The following is a 25,748-nucleotide window of genomic DNA, read 5'->3' as shown; positions in this document are numbered from 1 at the left end:
TGGGAACTCACTGCTTAGAAGAGTTATTGTCATGTCTGTCAAGGGACTGTCTGAGAGCTTTTGGCTGTTACAGGTTGTATCTAAACCCAGTACAACATTCTCCACAACGCATGCCACAGTATGAGTAAATGAATATTTGCAGGCAAGTTTCTGCACAGAATAATATCATAGTAATGTTCATATTTTTTTATTTTCATCCGAGGGGATAAGCAACCTATGAATATTTTATGTTAAGTTTTATGTTTTTTGATTTTTTTTTGTGTTTCAGGGAATCATGGTTAATTTAGACTAAAATGTTTTTATTGAAATCAGTTAAGCTTTTGTTCCATTTCCCCAACTCATTGCTTTTTCATGAAGCTTAATGAAAGATTAATTGTAACTTTGCAAAGTAAAAAAAATGTATCTATTTAAATGTGATAACCAGAAGATTACACATGTGCAAATATAACATAATTAACCATATTGCTTTACATTGCTTAGCATGCATTAAAAACTAAAACACACTTTCCATGTACAAATATGAATGCATGAAATATTAAAGTATACCGGTCATCGGGTTGACTGGACAGTCTGCACACATTAGATGCAGTCATTTTGTTTGCTGAAACACAATATTCATGAGAATGTAGCCGACCAACTCACTAGGAACTAGTGACATCACGGCGGTAGTTTGTGTAAGTGGGCCTTAGTCATGTATCTGGTTCCTTGTGCGTTGATCACTAAAGGTCATCTCTGGCCACAAAAATTAAAAACTAGCGCAAGTTATTTTTTGTGATGTCTCATTGCCTAAATTTGCACACATCTGCTGCTTTTACAGGAAAGAACATGGATTTAATGGTAAAAAAATATATAGTCTGCGGAGGTGCAATAGTTTGCACTAGTCGTTTGCACCAGACAATGGGAGGAGTTGGGTTCCTCACTCTCACGATAAAATTCAGGCTAAACTGAGAAGATCTTTAGAAGGAAAATGGAAATTTTAAATTGATGCATTGGGTGGTCCAATAGTAGTCTGAAGTTTGATGTGACTTTTTTTTTTTAATTTTCTGCAACCTGAAAAACTCAGCGTATATTGTTTTTACAGAGTTGATTCCAACAACCGTAGTGTGGACGTCCGCCTTGAAATGCGCTTGAAGAGCAAGAAGGACATATTGTGCGGATCAGAAATGGTCCTTGCTAATAGTGAATCCAAATGCTGCATTCTCAAAAATATTTGCTCAGTTCACAAAATAAGTCTACCTCTCTCTTGTGTGTAAGTGATGGGTACACTTAAATAAATTGGTCTTGCAGCTTGTATGAGTGCCTCCTACTGGTAGCAAAGTCATTCTGAAAAATAGTAAACTAAGTCACAAGCAGCTTCTCATCCAGAGTCAGTTGTTATGTACTTTCACCTTCAAGGTTTTTGGGCTGCTACTTGGTAAATATCAAAAAATCACTTTTTGAAATTCCTCTGTGGCTTTGTTTTGAGCCTGGTCATTGAGAGGAGATCTGGGCAATATAAAAAAGTGTTTTCTTGTTCCATGAGTAATTTCTTATATCATTGTCTGATACATCTCTCTGCAGCCTGTGACAAACTGTCATCTTCTACAATGAGTCTGCAAAGGCCAGTGGACTCGCCAATCAGTAAGAGGCTCTCCGCTTCCACAGCAGCAATCACACATTCCCCTGACCGAGGCAAGTGTACCAGCCGCCCCCTGTCCCTCCAACCCCATTTTACTTCCTTCTATCCTCCAGCTTTCGTGTCATTTCTTAATCATTTCTGGATTCATCAACTTTCCTATCAATGGTGTTTTGCTAAAGTTTGTGATTTATCGTTTACATTTGAAAAGCAGGCAAAATATGGAATTGTCAAATTGTGTGCACAGTGCTTAATTAGGTAAACTGATCGTGAAAATTCCAAAACCAGCTCATAACAGCAACCTCTGACAAACTAGTAAGACATAAAAATGTTTTCCAAACAACAAAGTTTTTTTAAACAAAATATAACCTTCAATTAATACATTGATATGCAACTTATTAATGTTTATGCTGACTTAAGTTTGACAAGATTCTAGCCTGGTACCCCCAATACCCCCTTTTTTTTCACCACTGTGGATCTTGGCAGCCAGCTAAGACTGTTGTTTGTTATGTTGTTGCAACAATGTTGCAGCTCCATAAGACAGATTTAGGGGGGGGGGATTTAATTCTGCTGCGAGTAACGTGGCACTAAATCTATTACTCTTAATACAGTCATTTTAACCCTGCTTTCTGCTCGCAGCTTGTGCACTATTACCGTAATGTGGGTAATAGTGCACAGGCGCATTAATTTTTACAGTAACGCAGCCAATGGAATTCCCCTCTTAGTGTATGATGTCATTACACATTATTTGGGGGGTCCAAAAAGATACCTGGGGGATTGGGAACATGAATTCTTTGTCCCAACTCTAACGCAACAATTTCTTGTAACTTCCGTCAGTTTAAACAATTTGAATTTACCAGCCATGTGTAACAATCTCTGAGCTTTTCCCATTAATTTCAATGGTGTTTCCATGAATGAGCACATTGAAAGTAATGGGAGAAGTACTGTCTTTGGAGTTTTCCATTGCTAGCCAAATGGGCTAGATCTAGAATAGTCTGACATTTAGAAGTCTTTCCTGATTTCCAATTAACATTTTTTGTTTGTTTTTTTATTTTCATGTGCCCACAATATGCAAATTAGTATTAATTGGTTTATTTTAACATTGATAGACATTTATAAGTCTTTAATGGTTAATTCATGTGTTAACACTGATTATGATGAATATTGGAAGCTTCCACTGCAATTTTAATAATTGCATTTTATTATTACTTTATGAAATAGTAGTAACATTTTAATATTGAGCTTATTCAGAGTGTTAAAAAATATTTGCCTCTTAAATACTTACAAATCTATATTTATGTGGGAAAAAACTAAGGCTACTGGGATGCTCTCGGGATATATATATATATATATATATATATATATATATATATATATATATATATATATATATATATATATATATATATATATATATATATATATATATATATATATATATATATATATATATATTGGATTATTTGGAATTCACCTGACAACTTCAGAGGGGTTTACAAATGTCAGACTGTTGTATAACTGACCAATTTACCAGTAATAGTAAACTTTATTTCAATGTTTCCATTAACCCATTCATTTCAGTGCTTGTACATGTCTAAAAATGTATTTGTTTTCACATTTCACTGCTTTGAAACCAGTGAGTTTATTATTGGTGTTTCCTAAGATCAGTTTACTAAATATTTCATAAACTCACCTTTTCTATACATATCACTGAGAATTCAGTGATTTAAGTAACTATACAGTAACTATGATTTTGTTTCAGGTTTTAAAAAACTGGTGATTTATAGGTCTACTTGCCTTTAATAGATTCAGTGATTTGGAAATTGATCTGTAATTCCCTAAAAGTTAGCAATTTTATCCCTATTTCTACAAATTGACCTTTAATTAATTACCCCCTTAGTGGTCATGAATGGTTTATTTATTTCTATTGTCTACTCATATCTACTTTCCAGTTTTCTAAATTAAGGTTACATTGCTAAATCAATCTAGTGCTATTGTATTTTAATAATTAGTTATAAATAATAAATAATGACAACACACTGTAATAGGTGTGTGTTCTAAAATGTATCGTTATCATACTTGGTTGTAAAGTTTAAGTTAAAATGTTATTTTAACTAGGCCCAGTAGATGGCGCTGTGTCATAAAGTAACCAGGAACAGACAGCGTAAGCTTGTTTACTGTGTTTATTTGTTCTATAGATCTGAAATATTTTAATTACTTTACACCTTTTTAGATGCATTATTATTGTACAATAATTACTGCTCCATATGCCAAAATATTTATGATCAACTGTGAATGTAGGTTAGATGGCAAGTTTTACCTTTTTGTTGATAATGACACATGAGCTCAGCTTCAAAAATGAATTCACAAATCTACCATATTTAATTGCTGGGTAGTGGAATTATGTGCTGCAATCTATCAGAAGAGTTAAGATTAACAATAGACAAATGTATTATCACAACCAGTAGTCAGTCATCGTCCCACAACAACAGCAAAATCTTAACCAAACATGAGAATATCTATATTAGACAATAAGCATGTGTTAAAAGCTGAACCCCCACCTGTTGCTTATACTCTGTAAAATCAGGACATGCTACTGCATGTCCTCAGTATGTTATTTATGTTATCATTTGTCAATGCAGAGAATAGCCTTGATAATAAGGTTATTTAACTGGGTATAAATATCAATATTATAGATAACTCATTATTAAAGCACCATGAATTATTTGATTTTTTTAGAATTTTCTCAGTGTCATGTGACTACAGTGCCATGACTACCACAGTCACATGGCACATGATGTATTGGGCAGAGAGGCGTTGGAATGCCCCTGTGAGCTCTGTCTGCACTGGAAAATCCCCCTCTTCTTCTCTCCCTCCCTCCTTGAAATGACTTGCTGAGAGTTGTGAGTCTCTGGGTGTGTGACTGGCAGCCATACTTGTCTGCCCTCCAGAGAGACTTTGAAAAGAAGATAATGATTTGTAGGAAAACAGCCAAGAAAAAAAATGCATGGTGCAATGGTACTTAACCGGCCAGTTGTGATTGCTGCTTCAAGGGCTCAATTCATTTTAGTATTTGTGATTGTGTGTGTGTGTGTGTGTGTGTGTGTGTGTGTGTGTGTATATATATATATATATAAATATAATAAAATGTATGTGTGTGTTCATGGAATTTGTATACTTGGGTGATTGACCCCATTCCTGCAATGCATCCCATTCACCATTCTGTAAATAGACCCTGTATGAATTAGGCTTTAGAGAAATACAATGTGTCGTGTGAATTAACATTGATGCTGCCTGTACCTTTTTTAAATATTAATAATACACAATGCATGTTGGTTTACAATAGGAATCAACGTTCTGTGAATTACAACCAATTTGTTTTCAGGTCACTCTATTGTAAATGAACAAGCCCTGAATATAAAGAAATGCTAATTTTTGCTTGTTTTTGTAGTGTCAGCAGCTTTGGTGAGTGAGTGATGACCTTGCAGAGTAGATTTAGGTGTGTCACTGTCTGAATGCTTGTTGTTGTTTGGTGCTGTGCAGCAGACTGGAAGAGGATTGATCACAGGGAGCTTGTTTAGGTGCCAAACCTGCAGTACATCTTTTCAGACCAATTACCAAGACCTGCTGATCTGCTGCGATATGGAATAGCCGTCTACTGTGCTCAGCCTCTGCTTATTAAGATGTTCCTTCTGCAGGTTAAACCGGCCAATTACATTGAAAACATGCTATGATTTTGCCACCAGACATAATGTTTTTTGGGTTCTTGTGTATTATCTAACCTAATGACCAATGTGTTAATTTTTATCAATCTGGGTACATATATTTTTTTTAGTATTGTTAAAGAAAAGAAATGGAAAAAACACAGACAATGTAGATTTAGGAGTTGCATGAAAAATGTTAAAATAGAAGTAATACTGCTATAAATTTCTACTAGTGAGTGTTGTCAGATAAAGGTTGTCAGCCTAGGTTTTTCTGGGCATGTCGAACTTTGCAACAATCATTACCAATCATATAAGGTACTATATTGTCTCATGGGAGGAAAACCTAAAACTGTATGTGATAAACTGAGCTCCATATATACTGCTTTATAAGGCAATATGAATTCTGTATCATTCCTATATATGTACCTTGTGATTAATAAATCCGATGTCCGATGTGATTAATAAATTGTCAATGAAACCGGTCTAACTGAAGGATCTGATGTTCTGATTAGGACAGTCTGGAACTCTCCTGGTAGATTAACACACAACAGTACAACAATATATTATTTTTGTTATTTTTTTCCCTCAAGTATTGCTGGAACTATGGAGATGTTTAAGAATTGTATCTTAGTATAGCCTCTTTCTAGGTATTACATACTAGTTGTCGTAGCACTATGTGAATTGTCTTGTAGTTCAACAACTGTTGTGAGCAACCCAATTATACATAAGTGCCAATTATTATATTGGAAGATGAAATTGTAACAGGGAAATGTCCTTTTCTTTATTTTTTTTATTTGCTTGTGTACGTGCAAATTATTTCAACATTTCCCTTATTTCATAACCTCATTTTACTTTTATTTTCATCCATCATTTTGTTTTACCCTCTAAATCATTGTTTTAGGATTATATTCATTTTGTTCTAACATTCATTACTTTGCTTCCATCCATCAGCCCATCGCATGTATCTTAGTCCCATGGAAAATTTCATTGTCACTCGACTGCTGACTCCAACACACTCTTCCTTAGCCAGGAGCAGGAGTACAGCCATGCTTAATGAGTCATGTGATTCCATGTCAGGTAATACGGTAGGGAAAGTAGTGGTGCTGGATTACTAGATTCATTTATACAGAATTGATGTTCGTTGACATGAGCCATAATTGTGGAGGAAGATAAGGACATTAGCAAAAAATAAGATTTGATCTTAATTATTTCTCATTAAAGTGCTTAAATAGTAACATACAAATACCAATATACTTTTTTTAAGCAGTTTAAGGGCATATACACTTAACAATATTTCTATATTAGATATGGGGTATTGCACCCGCTATTGGTACTAAAATGTAGACATGTGGGATGTTAGATGAGCTTTGATACCGTGCATAATAATGTTAAACACAATGGGGCTTTTTTTAATAAAATAATGCAAGAAGAACACATCAGGTGTAACAATACCAACCAATCACATAGTCACTTTCTATATTCTGACTACATTAGACCGATAAAAGCAGATATCTTATTGGTTGCTGTGTGGTACAGCAGTGTGAGCTCTTATATTAAAATATGTTGGCTGTTTTTAAAACTAAACTTAATGGTCATTTTATACAGTTATTTGTAATGCCGCCAGAGCATTAAAAAAATTGAAATTTGGTCTATTCCTGTGCAAAGTAAAGTCACTAATCAGTTCTGTGACTAGGTATAGACAGAAGAACCTGGTGACGCACATACTGTAGATCATAAGGATATTTTATATCGCAACATATTAAGTGTTTCCAATTATTGTTCAAGCAAAAGTTGCACTAAGCATCATGTTTTATGTGTTACCTACACAAACTGGATGTTGAAGCCCAGGGGGTACCCCAGCCCCTTTGGGGGAAGCCCTTGGGATTTCTCTTTGGGAGCTGTTACCACAGCTATGAGTGGTGTGCTACTCCTACAATGAGGTTGACAACTTACATTCATCTCAGTAGATGCACATTGAAAATGCCGTGAGATACAGTTAAGATGTGTTTACGTATGCGATTCTACATGCGTTTAGCTTGATCACATACATCATTCATTCATTATTTTTTAATTTTTATGTATAATATTTTCATATGCCTCATTTAATCATTTATTTGCTTATGCTTTTAAGTTTTTCTAAAACCTCTCACAATATCAAATATGAATTTGTGCTCACACATCTCCAGAAGTAGCCCATTGGGGATTGTATTTAAGTAGGGCTCCTATGTTTCCTGATATTCCCAAGATTGACCCTTATTTTTCACCCAACCTCTTTGGATCACAACCTGTTTTACAATATTGGAGACTACTAATACTCCAGAATTGACAGGATAATTGGGAATGAGTTCCTACAACTTCCTTAACCTAAAAGAAGTATAGGTTTGGGTTTATGAGCTGAGCGAATGCTGTTTTTCATTTCATAGTTATGGGTTCTGTATGGTCAGAACTAAAATTATACCCGTTGAAGCACAGCTTTATTTTTTTATTTGTTTATTTTTATTTTCATTGTCTGTTTTTCTTATAATGTTGTAATGACATTTTCCAGATGAATAAAAGCTTAGCTTAAAAGTAAACATTGTATATAATATTCCCTTGTTTAGGCTCCTGGTATTACACCAATGTTCGTTTTTCTATAGCCAACATGAATAGCTTTTATATAAAAAGAAAAGACTTATTATATGAAGCAATGAATAATATAGCAATGCCATGATTGGGTGGTGGTCTGTTTACAAGGCATGCCAAAAGAATTCTACTGGTGGGTTGGCGATCTTACTATAACAAATATGTTCCCTGGTATCTGTATTTAACATATTCATGTGTTTTCCCCTTTTTCCCCACTCTATAAACTTCCTCCTATACATTCTTTACCTTTATACTGTAACTCTTTAGTCTTCCATGTGTGTCCTCGTGTAGCCCCTGCTAGCCCTCTTAAATCTCCTTTCAAGTCTTCTTCTGCACGGAGCGCTGAGAGAAGGAAGACCTTGTCATCCCCTAATGGAACAGACGGCGCCAAAGCAGCTACATCGCCAGAGTCCCAACAGGTAAGTGGCCAGTTTCTATCGCTTTACTGCATGGTGTTCATTCATCTATGTCCGTTTAATCGTACAGGATTATCTATGGTGGTAAGGTGTTGCTGGTTACTTTTAGATGTCTGAAGTACCTGTTTCCACACTGACAACAACAACAGAGGGTATAGAACAGTGTTGGCTAACCTGTGGCACTCCAGGTGTTGTGAAACTACAAGTCCCAGCATGCTTTGTCAATGTATAGCAGCTTATTGCTGGAAGGGTATGCTGGGAATTGTAGTTTCACAACACCTGGAGTGTCAGAGGTTAGCCAACACTGGTATAGGAGGTGGAGGATGTTTTGGGGTGGACAACACAGACGGGAAAGCAGTGGGAAGATAGACCGGAAACCTCCCAACAGTGTCCATCAGTTTGTATAAAATAAAAATGTTAAATTAAAAAATTACATTCAGTTAAAAAAAATGACTTGGGTTAGTCCCACTCACATATATATTTAGGGAGAGGAGGTGATGCCCATACATAGACCAGTTTATGGCAACTACAAATTATTGCATGCCCTCCAAACAGCTGAACGCCTCAGATCACCTGATAATGATGTATTAGAGAGGCAAAAGTTGGGGCAAAAGATTTATTTCAGAAGCACAAAAAGTGATACCAGCATCACCAGAAGAAGAGTCATTTGTGAATGTTAATCTTTAAATGCATTTTGAACTTAAATCCATTTAAACAGTAATGCTTGTTGAAAGTAATTTGTAAAGAAAGTCATTCTGGTATGTCAAAGAAAGGGGAGGTAACAAAAAGTAATTAAAGTAGACTGTTGCACATGCTGGTATTGGGTGTGGCACATATAACACATGCCTAAGGTGTAGCAATTGACACAGACCGTTGTTATACAGGTGGAATAAATGTAGCTACCTGGAATGAAACACAAGGTGATTATATTTACAAATAAATTGCACAGTTGCATAACGTTAATACATATAGCAAATATATTCAGATGCAGGGCCGGATTTACTGCTAGGCAACCTAGGCACTTTCCTAGGGCCCAACGGTCCCCAGGGGCCCGGCGGGAGGTGTGGGGCACCAGCAAAGAAAAAAAAATATTGAAAAAGTCACAGAAGTGACGAGACCGGTCGGGACATTAGTCGCTAACGGGAAACAGGAAGTAGTGTGCGTTTCACCATGGAACGCACTGTTTCCTGTTGGAGAGCGGAAGTTTTGCTTTGCAGTACGCGCTAAGGATCAGCCACCCTTCCTCTGGGACATCCAACATGAGGATCTGACACTTGGGCTCAGCAACACCGCAACTACTCTGGGTGTTTCACGCCCTCTCATCTTCCTATCCCTTGCTATTTTGCAACATTTTCCCATACCCCTGGATATAAATATTTAAGACCAACCAATTTTTCAGTGGTTTGGGACAGTTCTATTTTTTTCTATTGTTTCTGTTTTCTTTCTCCAATTTCCCATTTTGTGCACTTTTGTGTGTATTGTTTTATTCTGATAGTGATTATTCATTTGTATCTTGGCATCCACATTTGTTTTCCTGTAGTGGGATTTTATAATAAGTAAAGCCTAATAGGTTTCTCATGTACATATTGTACTCAATTATTTCACTGTCTATAAGCGCTGGAAGGAGCACATGTGATATTGTGAAGGAGTAAAAGTAACAATGAAGGGGCACAGTGTGATGATGGAGGGACAAAAGTGACAACTGCTAACTTGTTACTAGGTACGTTGGTTGTTGCTGCTGGGTACGCCCCCAATGATGCAAGCCACGCCCCAAATATGACCACACCTCCTTTGATGGCACGCCCCAACCAATATCTTGCCTAGGGCCCCATGAGGTATAAATCCGGTTCTGTTCAGATGGTTCTAATAAAACAATACTGGTTAATATCATCATCATCATCATCTATTTATATAGAGCTTACAGTCAGGATTTGAACTCATGACCCCAGCGCTGTGAGGCAGAAGTGCTAACCACTTAGCCACCGAAATGAGCCTAAATCAAAGTCCATAAGTGCCACCATGGTTCTTTAGTATTAGAAGAACCATGGTGGCAAGTTATATTACATGATTAGCTGTAGGCCTGCCCTGCTGGTACCAGTGAACATGGGGAAAAGCCAGTACAAGCTCAGTGATGCATTTATGAAAAAATGTTGCAGAATGAAATGAAAACCAATTCTTATGGTGGTTTGATACAAATTGTTTATAAATTTTGAATCATGATTTAATTTCTAATTGTAAATGATTTTGTTATATTACATTCTTTGTCAGTTTGTGACATGCAGCGTTTTGTCTAATTTTCTAGCCTGAAAAGTTAAAGAAAGAAAAACGGCCGACAACACCCATGTCAGCATGTTCTTCACTTCGTAGATCCGAGTCACCAGCCTCCATGTCCAAGAGATCATCCTCTCCAGCAACACCGAAGTATGAATCAGTAATAAAATATTACCCATACCTACCTTGTGTTGGGTCCACTCACTGAAATGTATCTTCTCTAATCTTTACATTGGATGTGATATTTGGTGCTCAAAAAAATGGTTCATACGGTTTGTTTGTTTTTGTGAGTCTTGCTGTACTTTAAGAGCTCAGTGAAACCAAGACATTATTCTTTAAACTAATGAAATGTGTACAAGTGAATAAAATCATTTGAAAAGTGCAGCCAGGACAATTAAGACCACTGTGTATGTACGATATATAAATCACGATGTGTCAACATATACATATATAGGAGATGCACAACATAGCTATGCTGGGATAAGCTCACCTGCTAGGGATGCTCTGGACTCACCTACAGGAGATGCCTTGACGTTGGCAGGTGTGCTTATCCCAATATAACTATATTGTGCACAAAATTCTTATGTACAGTATAATGCTGACACATAGTGATTTGTATATTGTTTGTTTTAGAGCATCAGACTATATTGTCTTGTGTTTGCTTCAGAGCTGTCTGGGAGGCATAAGACTGATGCCCACCAATAATTTTATAGAGCTGGATAACCTTAAAAAGTAGATATCAATATAAAAATATCGTCTACTATTAAACTTTGCGCTATATACAGTATCTGTCTCTACCATAACAATTACCCTTCTAGTCTTGGTTTTATAGATGTTGTCCATTAGATCACAGATTTATGATGTGCATGTTTCGATCCTGACCAAGATCACTTCTATGTATGGGTTTTACTTTTAGATCAAAGTCCTACAAGCAGTACCCGTCTTCTCCTGTCAAAAATCGTTCCGGTCCCATTGGCAGCCAAGACACACCTAAAAAGAAGAATGAGAAACAAACAAATTCTAGAACAGAAGAACATCATGTGGAACCAAGAACTGAATCCTCTAAAACAGACAGAAGTTCCGGAGAGAAAAAAGATTCAAATGAAAGTGAGTGGTAAAAAAAATATTTTTCCTAATTAAAAGAACACAACATTTAAAGTGACCCGTAAAGTGTACTTGTCACCTATGCAAAGGGGAGGAAGTCACGTTGTGGACAGAACCAAAGTGCATCATGCTTCCAGAGTGAGTAGGATACAATTGTTGTACATTCCGATTCACTGCGCCTCTCTACTGTATGTACGTAGTAGCTTGGATTTAAATATGACTATAAAGACAGTGGGCATCTTGTTTTACACGCTCTATTGCTTTCAAATCTGAAAATAAATTTTAAATGGTGGTTGATAGCCTGAAGAAATTATCAATTGTCATAAAAAAAAACTGGCTATCTATGTGGGAATGCAGCATAGAGTTCAGTAGAGATCTTTATAGTAGAAATCTGCAGTGGCTTTACTTCTGTCAATCGGTTATTATTTTCATTGGCGAGCACAGATGCTTGAAAATTTCGAACCATTTTGAAATTCGCCATTCACGTTTTTAGGTTCACCATTAGAACAGTTAAAATGTATCATGTAAATGTGCAAAATGGCTCGTTCATAGGCAAACAGACTCAAACTTGTTTGACTTACTAATTTAGCTCAATTTTGTTTGTTTTTTAAATTGATCAAAGGTTAAAGAAATTCTGGTGAATTTTCCAGTTCTCTGTACTGATTTGATGAACTGGTTCAAGAAACTTTATACGGCCAGTTCAGGTATCTCTATTAAAGATAAAGAGGGCAGCTAAGCACAATGGCATTAAAAGGGCACAATATTTACTTATTTTCTGTGGGCAGAGGTTGACGTGACGATCTTATCTATCTTTAGAATAGTGCTAAAATTCTTAATTTTAAAGTCTTACTTTAAGTGTTTGATTCCTGTTTACATATCATGTGAACCTAAAGTGCTGTGGGGTTTTGGAAGGATTTTTGCTGCTTTGTGGAAAAGCAAATTCAAGTCTTATCTTGCTTGATCCCCTAACGTACACTTTGACCATTTGAGAGAATAAGTTGGCTCATAGTCCATATGTATTATGAGCTGACATCATTGTTTTGAGAATTTCTGTTTCCTCTATTTTTTATTAAAAAAGCATGACAATCCAAAAACATCAGTGTTCTGAAATACACGACCGCATGGATATTTTTGACCTCTGTTACGACTGTATTAGTTCTGTGTTTACTAATTTTTACAAATTAGTCAAGTACATTTAATCCATACTATATATTTTTTTTTCAGCAAATCTTTCCAGTTTAGCTGTTGTAACAAAAGAACAACTAAAGTATAATTTTATAGATTCACTCGTTCAAACTTCTAAAAACCATTTAGCCAAACTTATATAATAAACGGTGCTATAATTACATATAATTCTTATGTCCTATAATGTGTAGTGTTTACAATGCACATCTTTCCTTTAGTCCTAAAAATTGTTTTAGATTCACTCTCTTGTCGACAATATTCTGCTCACATTTCAGGTTGCGGCAAGATCACAGCCGGCACAACCGATGCGGAAGAGGCTGCAAGGATTTTGGCAGAGAAGAGGCGTCAGGCTCGCCTGCAGAAAGAGCAGGAGGATCAGGAGAGACGTGAGCGGGAGGAAGCAGAGAGGTGGCTCAAATGATCTCTTCAACTTTACTACTGCTGTGTTTGTATGAATAAGATGTAAAGCGCAATGCTTTGTACTTTTATGGCCTTGTCTTCCTGTAGATGTTCATGGAAGGCTATTTTGAAAGGATCACTAAACCTAAAAAAATCATTATCCTTTATCTCTTTTATAAGTAGCATTTTTATATAAGGAAAATTCAATTTTATGTTGTAGAGTTCAATTCAAAGGACAATTGCACTTTTTAAAATATGTGATGCAACAAATATTTGCTTAAGCAATTTGTCTGTCTACATTTTTATGAACTCTTATTTTGGATTAAAGAAGAGTACTTTCATGTCATGCTTTCTTAAAAACATATTAATCCGTACTTCCAAAATTGTGCCAAAGGCACCGTCATTTACCTTTGTGCCAAAAAATGTATCCAAAATACTTATTTAGAAAATAATTATTTGAGTCCTATTCAATTTAATATTTTAATGTGCGCTTCAATTCTAAGTTATTTTAGACATTATTGGTGTTGCAAATCACAGAGAATATCTGCCAAAAATGAAGCATGACCAATAGCTGATATGGATCATTCACATGTAGATTGGGAACAGCAGAAAATAACTGCATCTGACAATACGTGAGGTCACTGATCAGACTGACCATGCCCAGTAGGATCCTTCTGTAAGACCTAAGTGCCGAGCAGACAGATATTCCCAACTTGACCCAGTCTGGCTGTTCAGCACTCCGATCAATGCCCAGTATAGTATAGTAGTAAATGTATTATTCAGTGGTCATATATTTCAGAATTGGTGTTCAGTTGTGCCATATATGTGTTTGTGTGGTGTGAAAGGTAACAAGCCTGCATGCCATTCCTTCTAGGGATGTGTCTAGCCCAGGGTTTCCCAAACCCTTTCCTCAGGGCTCCCTAACAGTGCAGGTTTTCCATATCTCCTTGCTGGAGCACAGGTGTATTCATTACTGACTGACACATTGTAACAGATCCACAGGTGATCCTAATTATGTCACATGTGATCCGGAAAACCTGCACTGTTGGGGAGCCCTGAGGACTGGGTTTGGGAAACCCTGGTCTTCCCTGAGTCACTTATATTATCTGTGACAGAGTAATGTGCTCCTGTTCTTGCACTTTGTGTCTTGTTGAACTAACATGTACTGAATTAGATATTAGATATTGATAAACACCTTAGTCATATACTTTTCAGCTCAGCCCATGGTATTTCATTTGGCAGATTAGTGTGAGAGAACGGGAGCAGAGTACTGTGTCCCAGCCACAATGAATCCTGCTGGCCGGTGTGACATCATATGGGCAAAAGTACAACAATTTGTGGACACTGAGCCATAAAACATTATAACCACATCATTTACTACTGTATATAACTGAGTCAAAGCTCAGGGTGTACTTGGTGGCTTTAGAGTTCATATAACACCTCTGTGTTTTATCAGGACTGTCCCAGTGTTTGCCACTAGAAATGTTTAACTCAAATTGCTTATCTTCCTATACTATAGATAGAGCTCAGATTTACACAGATTATCAGGATTAGTGGAAATTGCTATTTTTGGGGCCTATTACAATAAAGGACTACAGGATGACTTTTATTGACTGAGCTAACGTAAGGCTGTGTGTATGGCTCAGCTTTCTGTATCAGAATTTTAGGACTATACAATATTTTTTATATATTTGGTTATGATACATGGTTGTTCCCTTTTCATGTTTAGCAGCAATTCAGCTGTGCGCGATTGGTGCAGAATGTATGTTCTCAACATTATATTTAAGTTTCGGGGATATTTGTGTACATTTTTAATGTGCCTTTCCAGACTGAAGATGGAGGAGGACAGAAGGAAGGCTGAAGAAGAGAGGCGACGTTTACAAGAAGAAGCGCGTCTGCTGGCTGAGAAGAAAAAGCTAGAGGAAGAGGAAGCTAGGAGAAAAGCAGAAGAAGAAGCAAAGGCAAAAGCAGAGGAAGAAAGATTGCTGAAGGAAAAGCATGAAAAGGAAATGCAGGCCTTCCAGGAAAAACAGGTCAATGACTGTTGTAGATTGATGTCACATGAGAACTTTATGCCCCCTTTTCTATGAAGTCACTTTGTTTTCCAGTGTGTGGCGTCATGTACACACCAAGATATAATGACATCTGACACACAATACAGTCTTTGTTATCATAAAGCACTACATTAAGGTATAAATTGAGAGAGCTACACTTTTTAGGGCTACCTAGGGATCTTGAGACCTGTAGTCATTGTATCACCTGCGATATGGCACATTCAAAGCTCCTTTCACAAAGTAGAACGTGTCCCAGACAGTCTGCAGACAGCTCATGGCAGTAGGATCTCCATGTGTCCTGAAACCTATTTCTCAAGATATTCAGATTTAAGAGCAGAGAATGGGTGGTACCCCTCGGTGCTAGCTTTATTTTGTTCTCTCAGCACGTTCGTAAATATTACCCAAAGCCTAGGAGGTAGACCATCCTTTAACCCAGCTTTCACTACCCACAGCTCTCATCATCCTCATCAAAGCACTATCTGTTATTATTGAGGAACTGCTATTGTACAGCTGCTGAGATAAGCTGCGTTATTGTACTTGAGGGTCACCTGTCTCACATTTTGGTTTCTGCAGAAGGAAGAGGCTGATTTGAAGGCTCGAGAAGCAGCAGAAGCTATGAGACTAGAGAAAGAACAGATCATGCAGCAGATTGAGCAGGAACGTCTGGAGAGGAAAAAGGTATCTACTGCCTGTGAAGTATGTAGAATAAGAGGGCTATAGAGTATACATTATAAACAGCCTTCATATCTGCTGTAGGTAATAAATGTAGATACTTGTTTCTGATGAGGCATCCAGATGGTATTGTGAATGTTTGTTTAAATGCAAATTGAAGATAAATGACTGCTGCATTTTTATTTTTAAAATATTTATTATTTTGATCTGAATCATGGATACAAAATTCAAAACAGGTGAAAAAAAAAAAAAAAGCATATACGGAACGGAATAGAAAATCCACATCACCACATGTAACCGATAAGCCAAAATAAATAATTAGGTTACACATTGGGCAATATAATTTACAGCAGTACGAGAAACACACACACAGAGGAAAACCATGATGCCCAATTTGTTGGTTATATTTAAGGGGAAAACACAAAAGAAGGGAAAAGATGAGGGAGGGGGAAGGAAATGCTGCATTTTTTTTTTCATACAGAAATCTTATGTTTCTACTAGCAAAAGTGACCGGGTCACTGCACATTGTTCTTGCCAGGCAGACTGTGTAGGGCCTCCTGTATGGTGATTGCTGGACCAGTGCTATGTGCAATTTCACAAGTCTTATTGTCTTATAAGTCTTATAGGCCAATTACAAGGCCAGCTTGGCAGCTACAATATACAGACCACACGGCATACACCACCCACTGCTCAGGAAAGACTCACTGGAGTCTCTTCCCACTGATACTTTTCCTTGGTACATAGATTAGATAGATATTTTCTTGGTGTGCAGTCACCATCTGCTTTAAGGGATCACAATTCTTGAAATAGTGGTAAAATAGTACTGTATATGAGCTATAACAGACATTTTCTAGACCAGTGCTGTCCTGGAGAAGTCTTATAGGTCCACTTCCAGCAGCTTATAGACCTTCAACTGAATGTTGCTGGTCTAAACCATTTGTGTTTGAATATAATGACCACAGTCTGCTTTCTGCAAATCGCATGAAGTAGAAAAGAAATGGAAACCTGAATAATTACTTTTGTGAAATATTCTGTTTCTGCAGCGGATTGATGAAATTATGAAAAGAACAAGGAAGAGCGAGATCATAGAACCCAAGGTGTGTTTTCTGGGACTTTCCTTACCGGTGCATCCATATATATTACTGTTACATTATTAGATCTGCTCCTACTGATCTTGGACAATCACATATTCCCTGTGGGGCAGTTAGCTGCCTCCATGGCATGATGCGTTTAGCTAGAACGCTTATTGTTCTGTTCTCCACCGTCGCTGAAGTTCTGGACACACGAATATTAGTACATGCTGTGTTCCAGCTACATCCTGTGCTTCAGTGAGTATGGAGGATGCTTTTGCCATAGAGATCAGTGATCTCCAGAACAGCATTCTACCTGTGTATGTCCACTATAACTAGAGTGCTGAAGAATCCTAGAAAAGTTATGAACTAATCTGCTATTGTCATCCATAGTGAACTTCAATGACGACAGTAACATATACAGACTAAAGATAAGATAATGATAGAATTATGAAATACCATGACAAAAACACAAATATCAAAACATTTATATTTAGAGTGAAATAAACTATTGTTCACATTCCACAACATGCAAATAGGTAAAATAATTAATTTTCTTAAAGCGAATGATTATGTTAAAAGTCTATTGAACATTGCATGTGATTTTGATTAATGTTTACCTTAACTGGTTATTGCTACTGTTTTAACCTCCTCCTTAATATGATTTTATGAGGTTAATTCACTTTTTATGTAGACATGTTAAATGAGTTTGTGTAGCTGCCATGAGAGTGAGCTCACATTGGCACAAGATTATGGGCATCCCAGATATAGCTTAAGAGTCTTGTGTGCTTGCTTCTATTTCTGAGTGGGAGTTCATAAACATGTTAATCATCATTTATACTTAAATTAAGAGAGACTTTAAAATGACCATGAATAGGATAATAATGCAAGAATTGCAAAAGAAAAAGTGTTGTTGATTTGTTACAGAAGGAAGAGCCCAAACCGGATGTTAAACCACATTTAAAGACTGAAAGTGTAGCAAAGGATGACGAAACAGGTAAACAGAATATGCTTGTACTTCTCCATTACTTTTCTATCAGTTCCGCTCCCTTTTAGACAAGGGGTGGCTAATGTGTGACATAATGCCTAATAATTGAATATGTAATAATGGGTTGTTGTTGATAAACTTCGAATAGCAAATAACAATCGTGTACAATAGTCTTGGAAAACCAAATGTGTTACAGTCACGAAAGGGGATATATTTTAATAATTTCAGACCAAAAAACCATCAACATTTTGTGTTTGTATTACAGATATTCCTCTTCTCAATATTTAATTCAATATTCACATTTCACTATAATGCAATATTCACTCTCAGCCCATATCAACAGATTGTTCATTAAGTCTTTATGAAGGTGAATAGACACATCCATGGCTATATTGCAGGAAGAGTTGCTACTTTTGCATTTCCTAAAATAATGACATAAATGTGTGGAGCGTGATGTGACCCTGACCACTCCCCAGACCAAATATTGTCATCTCTTCTCCATCTATAGGTGAGGTTAGACAGCAGGCTTGAATTTGTATGTAATTCTTAGGCCTAGATTTACTAAACTGCAGGTTTGAAAAAGTGGGGATGTTGCCTATAGCAACCAATCAGATTCTAGCTGTCAATTTGTAGAATGTGCTAAATAAAAGATAACTAGAATCTGATTGGTTGCTATAGGCAACATCTCCACTTTTTCAAACCCGCAGTTTAGTAAATATACCCCTTAGTCTAGTAACAGTTCCTACAAATGTTCTTGGCAATAGAGAAGTGTGGTTTGCAGTTTCCAGTGTGACGTGGCACAGAATATATTTTTGCCCCAGATGGGCTAACAGGATAGAATGCAACTTTGACACTGGTGATTACCTTATTTTAAAATATTCACCTTATATAAGTACTGCTTTCATTTACTTTTTAGAATAACATGAATGTTTGCACCAATGTAAGGAAATAAATACAATTGCCATATTAGGCTGTGGGCTGATTTTTATACTAATTGCTTATTTTCAGCTCATATTACTTCTGATAGCTAGTCATCTATATATAGATTATTAGGTGCATATTTCAGTTTAAACACCCTGTTTAAAGTTATAACATAAAGAGGAGGAGGACCTACCTAAAGATCGATTTTAAAATCTTTTTTTACATCAAAATCATTAAAAAAAAAAAAAAAAAAAAAAAAACCTCTAATCTATGAAGCAGCAAATTTTAGTTATTTAGAAAATGTGAATTCACCAGCAGCGTTTAAAATCTTGGAGTTCTCTCACTTCTGTTAATGTGCCCATTCATGTCAATGTTTCCAGTTGTGTGGTTCGTGTAGAAAACAGCATTGAAATGAATGTACTATTACTGGCCAAACAGTTGTACACAGTGATCCAGCATTTTGTATTTGTGTGTTTCAGTGTGTCCGAAGTCCCCAGCAGCATTATTTGGCTTTTTATCACATCAATAAACATTAGTAAGTCTTTAATTGAGTGTTTCATTAATTTGATAACACTGCAATTATGCTGAATATTAAAGGCCCCCACTTCAACTAAATGAATGGGATAGTAGTAATATTTCAATCTTTAGCTTATGATGAAAGTGATACATTAATTACTTAAAGACCTCTGAATCTCTATTAAAGTGGGGAAACGAACAATTGAAAATAAAAATGAGAATAAAACCCACAACTCTTTCTGGTTTTCCAAATGTCACTTTTCCTAACTAGCCTGTTTGGATGGTAATGGGACCTTCCATACATGGATGTCATCATATCTATTTAATTTATTTTGGTGGTTCACTGTGCATCACAGTGGTTTAGTGTTGCATCTATGGACAGAGGCACAGAGAGTGGGGGGGAATCAGGTACAAAGTACTGGGGCCCAGGGCTGCCTGTGTAATGGGAGGAGTTGCCAAACTGGTGTGGCCCTACCCCCTTCGGAGACTATTGAAGGGGCCCCAAGAAGTTTCTGTACTGGACTGGAAATTACTCTTGCAGCCCTGCCTATGGAAACGCCTTTGAAATAAATGGACACAGTTGCTTATACGTGCATAAAAGTGTGTTTTTTTTTTCCCCATCTCATTTATTTTTAACTTCTCCTTGTTTGGTAATTTACTAAACAGTCTTTCAAATCTGTTCTACACTTATCACTGGTCACTCCAGTGATTTTGCTATGTCTGGCATTTTTTTGGTGGGAGATTTTGTCATTTATAGTTTGGTTTGCCTTTAATAGATTCAGCAACTTTAAAACAGACCTGTACATGGCTTAAATATAGTACTTTATTTGCTGTTTCTGCAAATTAACCTATAATAGTTGATTCCATATATTTTTATATTTCTCATTTGATATTTTAGTGCAAATCAATGGGTTGTCTGCCCATCTGGAAAGTAAAGCTCCAGCTGTAGCCATCATTGAAACAAAACCTCAGGAACTCTTCTCCAATGGCATAAAGACCAGTGCAGGTGTCATCCAACTTGATGCGTTTGGAGGGAAATGTAATAGCTTGGATGATTCCACCGATGAAGTTCAATCAATGGATGTGAGGTATGCAAACTGAAGGTCTTTTTTTTTCTTTTCTAAGTTATACCATAGTAATGCTGATAACTGTTGAATGACCGTTGATTGTGGTATCAATAAAGTTTTCCAGATAGATTTTATAAGCCACTATCCATATCTTGTATGTTAGGCTGAATCATACATGTGTTAAGGCAAGCACAGATGGAGCTTTGGACCACACCCTCAATGGGTGGTGCTTCCTCTTAAAAGAAAAGGCTTTTAAGAAAAAATGGGTGGAACTATTTAAAGTGGGTGTGTGTATGTAGGTATGTATATATAAATTACTTGGCATGTTATGCCAAAATATCAGAAATGGTTTACACATAAATCCGGCCCAGATGTGAACAGATTGTAGAGCTGTTTACTGAGCCTCTAGTTTAGCTTATTTTAGAATGATGATTATTATTATCTTTAATTTATAAGGCGCCACAAAGGGTCCGCAGCGCCGTACAAGACATACAGAAAACAGTGACACATGACACAGAACAAAAATGTATACACAGGCACAGGTAACATGGTAGTGCAAATCAAAGTATTACTGGGACAATGAATGAAAGTGATGATAGAAATCAGCAAGAAGTAAGTCAAAGCTTAAGAAAATAGGGCTAGGGAAGCAGGGCAAGAGGTACAGAGGGTGATGGAATAGTAGAAGGAGCACACAAGGAAAGAGGGCCCTGCTCCTGAGAGCTTACATCCTAAAGGTAAGGGGGAGACACAAATAGGGTTGTACTAACTGGGGGAGAGAGCTGGGACAAGGTAGTTAGGAGGAGGACTGATAGACTTGAATAAAGAAATGAGTCTTAAGGGCACGCTTAAAGCCTTTGAGAGTAGAAACTAACCTGATGAAATGTGGAAGATCATTCCACAGCTGGGGAGCAGCCCAGGCAAAGTCCTGGAGATGGAGTGAGAAGAGTTGATCAGTGAAGCAGTGAGGCGGCGGTCACAGGCAGAGCGGAGGGGGCAGCTAGGAGTGTAGACAGAGATGATATTGGAGATGTAGGGAGGGGAGGATTGATTAAAAGCTTTAAAGGTGAGGGTGAGGAGTTTAAATTTAATTCTGTAGGCCATGGGGAGCCAATGTAGTGACTGTTGAAGGAAGACAGCAGAGATCGAGCGGCGGGAGAGAAAAATGAGGCGGGCAGCAGCATTGAGGATAGACTTCAGAGGGTCAAGGCGAGAATCAGGTAGGCTACAGAGAAGGAGGTTACAGTAGTCAAGACAAGAGATTACAAGTGAGTGAACGAGGGTTTTCGTAGCTTCCGTGGTGAGAAATGGGCATATCTTTGATATTTACCAAAGGTGGAAGTAGCAGGATTTTGAGAGGGACAGAATGTGAGGCTTGAAGGAGAGGGAGGAATCAAGGATGACCCCAAGGCATCGGACTTGAGGGACAGAAACGAGGGTGGTGGTATTAACAGAAATAGAGAGGGAGGGAGGTGGGAGAGGGAAGATGATAAGCTCAGTCTTGGAAATATTGAGTTTAAGGAAGCGTTGGGACATCCAAGATGAGATGGCCGAGAGACAGCAGGAGACACGAGACAGAAGGGAAGCGGAGAGGTCAGGGGATGAAAGATAGATTTGGGTATCATCAGCATAGAGGTGGTACTGGAGGCCAAAGGAGCGGATGAGAACACCTATGGAGGAGGTGTAGAGGGAGAAAAGCAGGGGGCCTAGAACGGAACCTTGAGGAATGCCAACAGGTAAGGGAAGAGGGGGGGATATGGAGTCATGTGTAGAGACTGAGAAGGAGCGGTTGGTGAGGTAAGAGTACAATGTTACAGAGGCCTATAGAATTGAGAGTTTGCAAAAGGAGTGCATGGTCAACGGTATCATAGGCAGCAGAGAGGTCAAGAAGGATAAGAAGGGAGTAGTGTCTTTTGGATTTAGCGAGGAGGAGGTCATTAGTGACCTTATATTCATTATCGTAGAGCGCACATAAGCACCATACAGGAGCACAGCAAATGTTATCCATTAAAGTAAGCTAACTGCTTATTAGTCATCCTATAATACTCTGGTGATGATTCTATATGTATAAAAAGTGAGTTTTGATGATGTCATGTATTGTGAATTTCAATGTCATCAATTCAGTGTTCATTAGAGTACTAGAAGTCACTATAGATTTCTGTGGCCCATATAACAGCCCTTGGCTTGTTGCCTTGTGCTTTTAATATCCCTATATTTTACAGTAGTGCATTATTCAATATATGTTCTTTGTCAATGCAGCAGTTGCTCTCCTTCCTGTAGTCCAGTCATTTTGTATGCAAACAATGTTCATGGCATAAACAGTACAATCATGTTCATTAAGCAAATATTTAAAAGTATAAGAGTCTGTTATTCTTTTTTTCACAGTCCAGTGTCTAAGGAAGAACTCATATCCATTCCTGAGTTTTCACCATTGAATGACCTCATTCCCAGCGTGTCACTGGAGCAAAATGGAACTATTAATTCAAGAGCCTTAGAGGATCTCCTGGACTTCACTGGCCAGGCCACTTATTCCAAGATAGCCAGTGAAAGCATACATATTGATGACTGTAATAGAAACCTTATTGATGGATTTAGTAGTCCAGGCCAAGAACCTAAACTGAACACAATCTGTTGATTTACACAGCACAGTGTAACATGGGTAATGTATTATTTTGCTTGTTTATGCACAGTTATAGACTTTATCATTTTAATTGCCAACAAATCTAACATCAAGATGATCAAATATATGAAAAGGATTATTACTATTATTAGTTTCCTTTTACTATATGTTTATGTAGATCACAGCTTTGATGAACCACACAAATATCCACATCTGTAATTTCAAGGTGTTTAGAAACACTTACTCCTGTGACCCGCCCACAAGACTGCTGAGCGAACAAAGAATTGCAAACACTCACTGTCTGGGAATGTAGTATGTGACAGTCCCATCTAAGTGTACAATCAGAATTACTGCTGAGGTGACAGATCATTGCTGCAAACAGCAGCACAACTTCTTGTCAAGGAACAACATCAGATCTACACCGAGAGGCAGAGTAATCCTTTCTTCTTATATACACTGATTGCACATTAAGTTAGTGGCCCCCACTACTATACACAAACAACATCTTCATACAAGAAGGTTATTAGCCTCCCGCACCTCAGACATTAGATATAGAGCACATACTCTACATTTCAGCAGTGGTCTGTATGACTGAATTCTATGGGTAATATTCAGGATAGGAATAAGAGAATATAATAATATAAGGCAAATTATATTCTTAGTTGTGCATTGATAATTATTGCCACTAAAATGCTGCTTTTTGAGTGCATAGAACCTGCAATGATATCATAGAAAATATTTGTTCAGAACACATTAACATAATACCTGTAACTCTAATTAACAGATGTGACAGAGTAACTCGGCAAGGACCGTGCTTGGGCCAATGATCACTGCTGGCAGTTCGACACCGAGCTAGAGCCTAAACTGGATTTTATTATTAGAGCTGAATATATCTTGCAAATGTTTACCTATACTGTTATAAGAGCAGTCCGCATCAGCAAAAGACCAAGCTGCAGCTGCATAGATTTTGTGTTTAGTGGCATCTCTGGGGTACCTAAATATGTTGGATACAGCTCATTATGCCAGAATGGATAGCTTGCTGTCGGGTTGATATCCTCCTGTTTTTCAGCTGTTTTACTTGGTTTGCAGTTCTGTACAGGAAGTGTCACTTTTCTGTTAATATGGAACAGGTTGGGCGCCTTACTGCAGAACTAATAGGTTGTAAATGTATGCAAACTGCTAAAGATAAAATGCCGATATCAATTATTGAACAATATGGCTTATTCAGGGCATGTAGAACCCTAAGCCTCCAATCAATGCTGGACAATAAGCCCTTGATTAGTCAACAGCCAGCCAATTGATGATGGGCAATTATAGTCCAACAACTCAAAATGCCAGGGTTAATTATTTTTGAAGAAGTGAATTTTTCATTACATTTTTTGTTATATGAAATTAATTGTGCTTTTTTGGTGTAGTGCTAATCCTTACACAGAGGCCTTGTTTCTATTGCTCTGTATGGACATATTGCTGTCTACATATAAAGAAGCACATGGAATGCTGGCTAGTTGGAAGTAAAGCACTCCATCAAAGATGATGCTTACACAAAAATAACATTGTCACATTATTGCTCATGATCCAAGTCAGAAATTAAATGTTACAAGTTTGTGACATGGGATGAATATAAAATAAAGGAATTGAACTATGTAAGATAAAATAGTCAGTGTGGTCTATGCCACATGGGCAACTTTGCCTCAAGCAAAACTTTGCTGGCAATTGTCCCTATCCCAAAAGAGCGATTTTCACAAATTCCTTTTGGCTTACATACGAGGATTGGGAGCTACAATACTTTCAGGGACACCATATGTAGTCCAAATTTCTGCTGTGTCCACATGTAATGTAATGTTATGTAAGAAATTCTATTTATCATTTACCCAAATCTCCATGAGTCGCAAAAAGTTTGTGACATAATAGTCAAGATTGGTTGGAGCTACCATTATTATCTTCTTTAGACTTAATTATTTAAAAAACTTACACTATTTGTTCTACAAAATAAGAACCTTATACTGGCCAATTCTGTCTTCTGACTATACATTAGGGGGTAAATGTATCATACCCCGGTTTCTTCAACTCCCGCGAGTTCGGCGAGATGACAGCTAGAGATAAAGCGACGCTGCCTTGTAAAGGGAAACTTGCCTTTACAAGGCAGCGCCGCTTTAAATTTTAGCTGTCATCTCGCCAAACTCGCGGGAGTTGAAGAAACCGGACTATGATACGTTTACCCCTAGGAGTCCGTTCTGCTTTTGTCTTTATATCAAATAACGTCTTTTTATAAATGTACCTATTTAATATGCAAGTATGTTAACACAGGCTGCTATGTGATCTTGTTTTTAAGACAGGGAGCTGAAAAGTCATCTGGGCATTTTAGAACATTTTAACCATAACCCCAAAAAGATCTAATCCTCACTGCCAGTAAAGAAAGCTTTTGGCAGTGAGTATTTCTGAAACATAATTATTAGTGAGTTGTAAATATTATCTGTGAATAGTGACTGTTGGACAGTGTCACTGGTAAAGCATTACATTAACTTAC

At 37.3% G+C, this 25,748-nt stretch overlaps 1 protein-coding gene across 8 annotated transcripts in view; it reads left to right on the top strand.

The window, feature by feature from the left end:
* Window positions 1-25,282, top strand: part of MAP7D2 (MAP7 domain containing 2) — a 104,810-nt gene extending 79,528 nt beyond the window's left edge. For 3 of the 8 annotated variants that reach the window (XM_075196544.1, XM_075196546.1, XM_075196545.1), the window contains 13 exons: window positions 1,561-1,671; window positions 6,271-6,396; window positions 8,209-8,360; window positions 10,660-10,778; window positions 11,545-11,735; window positions 13,193-13,325; window positions 15,145-15,349; window positions 15,944-16,048; window positions 17,086-17,139; window positions 18,040-18,109; window positions 20,436-20,625; window positions 22,987-23,260; window positions 24,006-25,282. In XM_075196544.1, coding sequence (XP_075052645.1) covers window positions 1,561-1,671; window positions 6,271-6,396; window positions 8,209-8,360; window positions 10,660-10,778; window positions 11,545-11,735; window positions 13,193-13,325; window positions 15,145-15,349; window positions 15,944-16,048; window positions 17,086-17,139; window positions 18,040-18,109; window positions 20,436-20,625; window positions 22,987-23,236 — 1,706 coding nt within the window. In that variant the 3' untranslated portion in view covers window positions 23,237-23,260; window positions 24,006-25,282. The remainder of the gene's footprint in view (window positions 1-1,560; window positions 1,672-6,270; window positions 6,397-8,208; window positions 8,361-10,659; window positions 10,779-11,544; window positions 11,736-13,192; window positions 13,326-15,144; window positions 15,350-15,943; window positions 16,049-17,085; window positions 17,140-18,039; window positions 18,110-20,435; window positions 20,626-22,986; window positions 23,261-24,005) is intronic. The other 5 variants (XM_075196547.1, XM_075196549.1, XM_075196551.1 and 2 more) reach the window with 3 other exon arrangements.
* Window positions 25,283-25,748: the final 466 nt, after the last annotated feature.

Source organism: Mixophyes fleayi, chromosome 2 (assembly GCF_038048845.1).
Source record: "Mixophyes fleayi isolate aMixFle1 chromosome 2, aMixFle1.hap1, whole genome shotgun sequence".
NCBI lineage: Eukaryota > Metazoa > Chordata > Amphibia > Anura > Limnodynastidae > Mixophyes > Mixophyes fleayi.
Note: the sequence above shows the minus strand (reverse complement) of the source record. Positions and strands in the feature narration are given on the sequence as shown.